The sequence below is a fragment of the Geospiza fortis genome, unplaced genomic scaffold (genome assembly GCF_000277835.1).
Source record: "Geospiza fortis unplaced genomic scaffold, GeoFor_1.0 scaffold397, whole genome shotgun sequence".
NCBI lineage: Eukaryota > Metazoa > Chordata > Aves > Passeriformes > Thraupidae > Geospiza > Geospiza fortis.
The window spans coordinates 113,702-122,658 of record NW_005054537.1 but is presented as its reverse complement, the minus strand read 5'-3'; the positions used below and the strand labels follow the sequence as shown (position 1 = coordinate 122,658).

Here is an 8,957-nt window from a genome sequence, read left to right as displayed (position 1 = left end):
CCAGAGTTATTTTGCTCTTTTATTTTTCTTTGCTCCTCTAGCATTAAAATCCTGAATCTATTTTTTAAACTAAATTTTATATTCTCTAAAATAAAAATTTAGTCTGGGTAATCATTTCCTTAAGACTAACAAATGGCCTAGGATTCAGAGAACACATGATATGGAAAGGGGATAGTGAATAATATTTTGCTTCATATGATATCTAAGTCCAGTACTTCCAGGACAAAAAGCTTTTCTGGACATTAGATGTAAAAAGGTGAGATTTGGTGAGGAGAATCCCATGGTGGAAGCAGGAAGTCTGCTGAGGATCACATACAGGTGAAAAGGTGGATGTTTACCAATGCTGTCCTTGGATTTTTTTGTCTGACTAAAGTACCAGGTCAAAACTTCTTTCTTGTCTCTGAAGACAGACATTAGTTCCACAAAATGTATGCGTTTGGCATCTGTAACTGACTTGAAGCAAAAATTTAAATGTACTTGTTTCTACACTCATGTCAGAATCACGGCTGCCTTGAATTCCCCCAGAGAAATTATTTTTATACGGATGTAGTATGTAAGTATGCATACACTATGCAAGAATCAATGTACACAGGGGTAAATTACTCTGAAAATGATGTCCTAAGGGATCTGCAAAGCATGGGAATGCATTGAATTCAAAATCTGCAGAAGAACATTTTTCATTGCTGATTTTTTACTTTACTAGAAAGCTATACAGAGCTTATCCAGTGATCTGAATAGTTCCAGAGTACTTGGTCTAGTTAATAGCTTTAATAATGATAGAATATTCAAAACCAGGAACAGCATGCCCTTTCAAAATACTGTATGTGAAGCAGTGTGCTTCATTTTCTTAGAGGCCAGTAGACTCATATAATGGACAATTCTGAAATCCTTATAGTAACAGAAGTATTATTTGATAGGTATTTTAGGGAAGTATTCAGTAATATAGCACTTGTGTATGACAAGGGAAATGGGAATAAAGCAAAAATTTAGTTTTAATTAGCAGATAAGGGCTGTTTACATTAGGCCAAATATTTCAAAATATAGGAACTATTTCCAACAGTATTTTGTAAGTTTAAATGAACTTTGCAAGGGTGTTAGCTTACATTTTACTTTCTGGTAGTAAGAATTACTGAAGAACAACAGACAGTTTCTAAATACTATACATACACATATGAAATGGCTATTAATAAGATATGTGTGTCTAATTAAATTGGCAAATTTTTATTTCAGATGATTCAAAAGATACTGATTCCTTATCAGATGAAGCTACCCACAATAGTAATCAGAATAACAGCAACTGTTCCTCTCCTTCTCGAATGTCAGATTCTGTTTCCTTAAATACTGACAGTAGCCAAGATATTTCTCTCTGTTCTCCTGACAAAGAAACACGTGCTGCTGTTCTATCCAAAATCAGGTTTGTAAGATACTGTGGACCACTAAGAAAATACATTAGAAAACCGTTATTTAATATTTTATGTTAAAGGAAGGCGTTCCTTCCTTTAATTCATTCATTTATCATTAATTAAATATTTAAAATTTCAGTGTTTTATAATAGAGTTAATAATATTCTCTTAAGGTTAATAAAGTTCTCAAAAAAAAGAAAAACTTTCAGAGACTAGCTTTAGTATACAATACATGGTTCTCATTTCTCTTAATAATAGGGTGTAATGATTTTATCTTTTTAAGTTTTTATCCCTACAAAATACATCAATATGCCATTTTAAAAGCTTTGTGTTTTTATTTGCTTAATTTTGAAAATCAATTTGATTGCTAACATGACCATTAAAGGTTCTTAAAAACTTACACAGATTGGAATTACAGGCTGTTACTCTTCTAGCAGTTTTAGTTAAAAAGTGCCATTTTTCATAAAAACTGCTAATACAAATAGGAAAATTGTCCAAAATGGAAACTAAAAGAAATTAATAAAAAAGTAAGTTATTGCTACTTTGTACTTTTGAACTGTTTTTAATTATTCTTGTTGAGTTTAAACAAACTTCTGAAACCACGTGATGTAAAAACATTGCCCAAATGAGCTCTTTATATAACACATTTCTTCAATATAAAATATCAAACCATAAATCTGTTTCTTTGTCCTGTTTTGTATGCACAGCATGGTTACATATTAATAGTAACTTTTTTTCTAAAATTATACTTAGAGAAATACATTGGTTCTTAGGAGAATTTCTTTAAGAACCATCTTTTTTTCTTCCAGGCGAGAAGATGAAAATTTGAATAATCTCTTGCAAAATGGAGGAGAATTGAGTATTACAGTAGAAGAAAAACTAAATGTGCAAGAGAAAGTTACAAATTTGTCTGAATATGAATTGAGCATTGAAGAAAGATTAGGCCTGATAGGAAAAGGTGTTGATCTAAGTAATCCTATGGAGGAGTCTCAGAAATTAGACCAGATAAACATGAATATCAATAAACTTGTTAGTGAAGAAGCAGTGCCAGTTCCTGTAGAAAAGTTAGAAACACAGAAAATGGTTTCAGTAATGGGCTTTTTGAATAACAACGCAAAAGAAGAAAGTGAGCGCTTGGAAAATGGAAATAAATATCGTGTAAATAAAGTAAACGGACTTGCTGAGGAAACAGTACAGTCTCCTAGTAAAGAAAAACTAGCAAAAAGCACTACAGTTGATGGGGATTCTGCTGAGCTGTCTGTTTCTAGAAGCACTGAAGATTTGTCCCCACAGAGAAGCGGTCCTGTGATGAAATCTCACAGCATCACAAGTATGGACAGTGGGGGGCTGAAAATCTATGATACTGTAAATGAGAATGGATCTCAACAACCAAACTCAGCAGTAAAATCAGGACCAGATACTGCAGATGGAAGAAACATAGTCCGAAGTAAATCTGCTACTCTTCTCTATGATCAGCCTTTACAGGTTTTTCCTGGGTCATCATCATCATCTGATTTAGTATCTTCTACAAAAACGGTGTTCAAGTTTGACTCAAATCACAATCCTGAAGGTGCTAATGTAGTGAGGGGATCAGTGACAGGCGGTGCACAGATGCTCTGTGCTCCCCAGTATAATATTCAGTACAGCAGTAGTGCAGCAGCAAAAGATGCCTTGTGGCCCCAGAAACAAAGCACCCAAGTAGAACAGGGCACTTTACCTCCTTCACGTCTGCTTAGGTCTGACAGTACAGAAACTCCCAGTTATGTAAAGCATTCTGGCAACATGAATTTTTCCAATCATAACAATGTCCGGGCCAGCACCGTGTACAACACTCACCAGCGGATGGCTGGGAGACACGCAGATCTGTGGGCTGTTCCACCAGGTGACAGACTGCTCCCAGGAGCAACCAGGCACACGCTTCAGAGGCAGAGCAGTGTATCTTCTACAGCTTCCATAAATATTGGGGATAGTGGACCTTCAAGACGAGCCCAGGTGCCTGAAGGGGACTACTTAACATACAGAGATTTGCATTCGATGGGAAGAGCTGCAGCGGTGATGTCGGGACAGCAGAGGCCTCTCTCTGCCCGGACATACAGCATCGATGGTCCCAGCGTGGCCCGGCCACAGAGCGCGCGGCCCTCGGTCAGCGAGATCCCAGAAAGAACTATGTCAGTCAGTGACTTCAACTACTCGCGGACTAGCCCCTCCAAGAGATCAAACCCAAGGGTTAACTCCGAGCACTCCCTATTAGACCCTGCAGGAAAAACTAAAGTCCCTCATGACTGGAGGGAACAGGTGCTGCGACATATTGAGGCTAAAAAGCTAGAAAAGGTAAAAACAATCATTCTATATTTTTTTTTCTACTTTTCTTTTACCTAGATGTGGAATAAGGTAAACACTCTGTTTTGAACAGCTTTTAATTACTAGTGAAAATTTAATTTTGATCCTGCTTTAAAAAGGATAAATGCGTTTGTAATGAATACATGAGAAGCACTCAGATGGTAGACTGAACTAAATGAACTTTTCCCCCAAAGGATAAAAAGATCTTTTCCTCCAAAGAAAAAAAGAAAGGTGCTGTTTTTTTTACATCATACTTGCCAGCTTAGCCAGACTACTTTTGAATACATTAAATAATGTCATACAGACCTGCTGGACTGCAAGGCCAGCTCTTTTAAGGTAATTTTTAAGGTAAATTTTATTGTAGCTTTGTATTCACAGTTTACTAAAATATTCCCTTGCACTTCTTGATCTTTCTGTTCTGCCCTTTTTTCACCCTATTTCTTCTCTTTAAGAACATGGAAAAAGAAAATCAGTAAAATCTATTTAGAAGTATAGGTCTGCAGCTTTAGTTGCTGAGGAATTCAAAAGCCATAATTATCATGTATTTGCCTCCAAGCCAGTTATCTTTTGAAGTTGGGTATCTGACAGATTGTTGAATGAATATTTATTGCCTCTTGTGAGATGAGAACACTTAAAAATCTTGTTCATTTCAGAAAAATCACAGTAGGTTTTGATAAAAGTAGAGATGATGAACAGGATTCTTTATGTACTGTAAATGCCATCAAGAATTTGAGCTGATAAGTAGAGCCGAACAATTATGTATCTTCAAAGAATTTGAGTAGAGCCTGGAAGACTGTAATCTGTCCTGCTAACCCAGTTGAAAATATCATCACTAAAAATGGCTTGAATGTCATTTAGCCAGATCATGTTTCTTTGGAAGGGAATTAAGTATCCAAACAGCATTTTGATTGTGCCAGTTAGGTGGAATTTGTTTTTTAGTTTCTTTTCTAAGAACATAGTTTGCTTTGTAATTATTATGGTAACTATTTGAATATCTGTGATGGCTAGAGAAATTTAATTGGAGATGGTTGGAGAAATTACTTTCAACTATGATTTTTCTTCAGAAATCCCAGTATTTGGGGGGAAGAGTTTGCTTTTTGTTTTTTGGGGGTTTTTTTTGGTTGGATTTTTTGTTTCAGTTTGCACAAATTCTGGTGACAGAAGGGGATGGGTTTCATTTTTTATAGACACCTGCACAAAATCTGTACATATTCTTCTGATCCAGCGGGTCACCCACAACAGGAAGTGTCTTAGGGTAGTATTGTGCTCTCATGTGGGGACCCCTTGTCCCACAAGAGGGCTACTAATCTCACCATGTTCGAAGTCTAATAAAATGTGCATTCCCTCATTTTCCATTCTCCTGGATGGATGTATCAAATCTTACATGAAGTGACAAGAGAAGCAAAAATACCAGCAATCCTTGAGTACAAAGGGAAGCAGAGCTTCAGTGCCCTGCTACTGCAGTTGTTTATAGCTTGTTCATTGGCATGTTAGGAACAGTGTTTAATGCAGCAGTGATATCTGTTTGAGTCTGCAGCAGTGTAGTCACCTTTACTTAAATGGCATTGACTGCCTGACTTGATTCCTTTCATATCTGACAATATTTTTCATTATGCTTTATATGTAAACTTTAATTTTTTCTACTAGACTGATGTGGAATAACTGCTATTAAGATTTTAGCTGTGCATTTAATTTAACAGAACTTTTAAGTCTGTTTTTTAATGTTTCTTTTGTTTTGGCCTTGAAGTTTTTTAAAGTAGTCTTAATCTGAGACTTTTTTATGGGTTTAAAGTAAATGTGTATATTGAATTGTTTACTTTATATTCTTTAGGATATAACCAACTTAAAAAGAAAAATCTGAATTGTGGAAAATGTAGATATGATCCTATATGGTAGCTGGCAGATATGATAATGTGGAAATTCTAGCAATCAACTCAGTATTTCTTATTTCTTTTTTAAATAATGGCTTTGGTATTTTTGTTTGTAATTAAAAATTAGCCAAGTGGTGAGGGTGCTTTATCTATAAAGCAGATTTCTGAAATGTTTTGAAATCTGAAGAAAAAAATCCAGTAATTAACAATCCAGTATTAACTCATTTAAGGAACAAGTTCAGTTACAGAGCTTGTTTAAGGAACGTTTATTGGAAAGTACTTTGATAAAGCTTTCATGGATTTAAAATGGCACTTTTTTTTAAAAAACATAAGATGCAACACTAAAAAAATTACAAATACAAAATTAGGCATTGTGATGAATATTTCATACCTCTTTTCTTGACCAATATAGATTAATAGTATTACTTTTGCTGTGGCTCTACTGTTATTGAATTTAATCATGTTTATCATTTGTGTCCTTACAGATAGAAATGCTTATTAGGGAGGAGGGTGTGGTGGTGGGCTTTTGGGGATTGGTTTTGTTGGTTGTTGTTTTGTTTGGTTGTTTTATTTTCTTTTCTTAAGCTCTTGAAAGGTTTATTAATTGTGTTTTTATAACATTTTGTATCTGAAAAGAGGGAGGAGTGAACCCACTTAAATTTTTCCAGTAGTGTCTGCTTGTTGGACAAATTTGAGAAACTAGTTCCTTATTTATTAGCTCTTTTTACCTGAGATAGGTGGGAAAAACTTTTAGGAGTTTAATTTGCTTAAGCAAAGATACAAACTAGTTTTAAGTGTAGCAAAAATTATTAACAATGGGTTCCAGCCAAATAGCTAGCATTTGTAATACCATTAATAAGCTGTAAGGGTCATGGTATGGGCCATTCATTTAGGCGTTGGACTTGGTGATCATGGTGGGTCCCTTCAAATTCAGAATATTGTGTGTTTCTGTGAAATGTAGAGAATAACTAAAATTATCCATCTGAATGAATGAAGGTGAAAATAGTTCATGAGACCATTTGTAAATAGAAATTTTGCATATATTAGAAGAAACAGTTTGCTTACCTGATGCAAAGCATATTTTATTAGGGGATACAGGAGCTTATTTAAATGTGAAACTGCTCTCTAGCGGTTGCATACATAAGATGTTGGAAAGCATGCAGTCAATTTGGCCCTACCCCCAACTTCATAAATGTAGTGCAGAGTTTTAGAAACAGTAATATTTTTCAGCATATTTTCCTTTTTGAATGTGTCATACCCATTTTGCTAGTTAGTATGTTACACTATACTCTTATAGTACTCCTTTTGGCTTTTATTTAGGAATTGAAACCAACATTCCACCTGTGTAAAAAGACTAGTGTCACACATTTGTGGTAGAGAAATTTCTCATCCATAAATTGCAGTAAGAAGTATCTGCAACAGTTACCTGCAAATACGTGTTACATGACCTTTCTGAGCATACAAAATTAGTTACTGAGTCTGATTGTCCTTCCCTTGCATATGTATATTTTCCTTTTTCTGTTGCAGATCACATGGGAGTTCATTAGATGTGTGTTTGCTTTCAATTCAAATGTCATCTGAAATTAAGTCATCTGTTTTTTATCTACTTTATCTACTACTTATCTAATATACAGATAAAATGCATTTAGAGGAGAGATCATAGTTTAATTCCTGCTTTTTTTTCTTAAGAGTTGTCAGTCTACAGTGCCTTATTAAAAGAAAAATGTCTAATTGTTTCAGTACTGATATGGAATTGCAGTTTTAATTAAAGTTTGAAACTTTTTCTTCCATGCATTTTTCTATGCCACATACTTAACATGCAAAAATATTTTCATTTATATGACTTCAGATCTTCTCCGTAGTTAAACTTGCTTCAGTGTGTCAAGGACAGTGACTTCAGTGGGTCTGTGCATACATAAAATAAAATACTTAAATGTTCATAAGATCGTAACCTGAAGAATATTTTTACATAGTTTCATATCCTGATAAATTACAGGAGTATTATCTCTTTAGTACTTGTTAGTTTTACATTTTGATTTTAGTTATATTTATTTTTTTCCTTTTTTAAATGGACATCTGAACCATCAATATGTTATAATATTTTGTAGAGTTGGAGGTCAAACAAACATGCTTTAAAGGAATAAAATTCTTGTGCATTTGGTATGTAAACAGCAAAAGTTCTCAATTTGCAAACATTTTCTTTCAGTGGAATTTAAATTATGTGTAGTTTTTCCATATGTAACTCTTCAGTAGGAAGAGTCTGTTATGTCAATAGTGGGAATGAAAACTGAAGGGATTTCTAGACACTTAATATTGTCTCAAAGGATTACTTATGTCCACCTTTACCCTGCATTTGATTCTAGGTAATGTTAAATAAATCAATTAATAAAAAAGACTAATACTTAGGCTTAGCAGTTAAGTTACCAGTTTAGGCTGTTTCAAGATAAGTAGAATGTAGAGTCTTGTTCCCTGCAGATATTGAAATAATTAGTTCCTCTTCTATGCCCAAATTTCATGGCTTGCCATTACAGACTCCAAACAGTCCTAATATTACAATATTATTCTCCTAATAATTACAATATTACAATATTATTCTGCTATAAAAATTACAATATTATTCTCCTATAAATTCTCCTAAATAAATTCCATTACTTATTTTCTTGCACCTAAGTAAATGCATTAAGGCATTTCAATTCCCAAATCTCACCCTTTTGGAGTCTGAAATATTAATTCTTTTGTAAGCTGCAAAAGACAGAACACATTCCAGTTTGTATCATCTAAAAAAAATACAAGTATACCCCAGAATTATGCTACTAGCTACTAGCCTGCATCTAAACTGATTCCATTAGAGGCCGATTTGCTTACAAATTGGAATTATTATGATGAACATACTGATTATTGCTTTGTATATAGCCATTTTTCTTGATGTATTGTAGTTCCTAGTATGGACTATTGATGGCTAAATAACTGATTTCTAGTAAAAATATTTTAAGAGATGACATGTATATTTCTTAGTGTGTATCAGTTCAGAGTAACTGAAGTAATTCTTCTCAGGCCTCAAATATTTGAATTATTATTTTGCAGGCCATCATGCCTTAAGACATGGTAGCAAACCAGATGACTAATGGAGCTGGTACTTAGAATTAACAGTCATACTTAGTGTAAAGTTTAGATCATGTATTTACTCCATATTCAGTTTTTAATAATTTGTAGTGAAAATTGGGGTGGTTAATGCCATTTGCATATTCAGATTTCAGAAGATGTGTTCTCTGGTGCAGCAGTCTTCAGCAGTTTTCCTCAGAAATGTACACCTTCATCATACTCACATTGAGAAACAAAATTA

General features: G+C 34.1%; 1 protein-coding gene across 3 annotated transcripts in view; it reads left to right on the top strand.

The window, feature by feature from the left end:
- ERBIN (erbb2 interacting protein) overlaps window positions 1-8,957 on the top strand; it is a 118,078-nt gene that overhangs the window by 96,305 nt on the left and 12,816 nt on the right. For all 3 annotated transcript variants that reach the window (XM_031063875.1, XM_031063873.1, XM_031063874.1), the window contains exons 22-23: window positions 1,231-1,414; window positions 2,213-3,734. In XM_031063875.1, coding sequence (XP_030919735.1) covers window positions 1,231-1,414; window positions 2,213-3,734 — 1,706 coding nt within the window. The remainder of the gene's footprint in view (window positions 1-1,230; window positions 1,415-2,212; window positions 3,735-8,957) is intronic.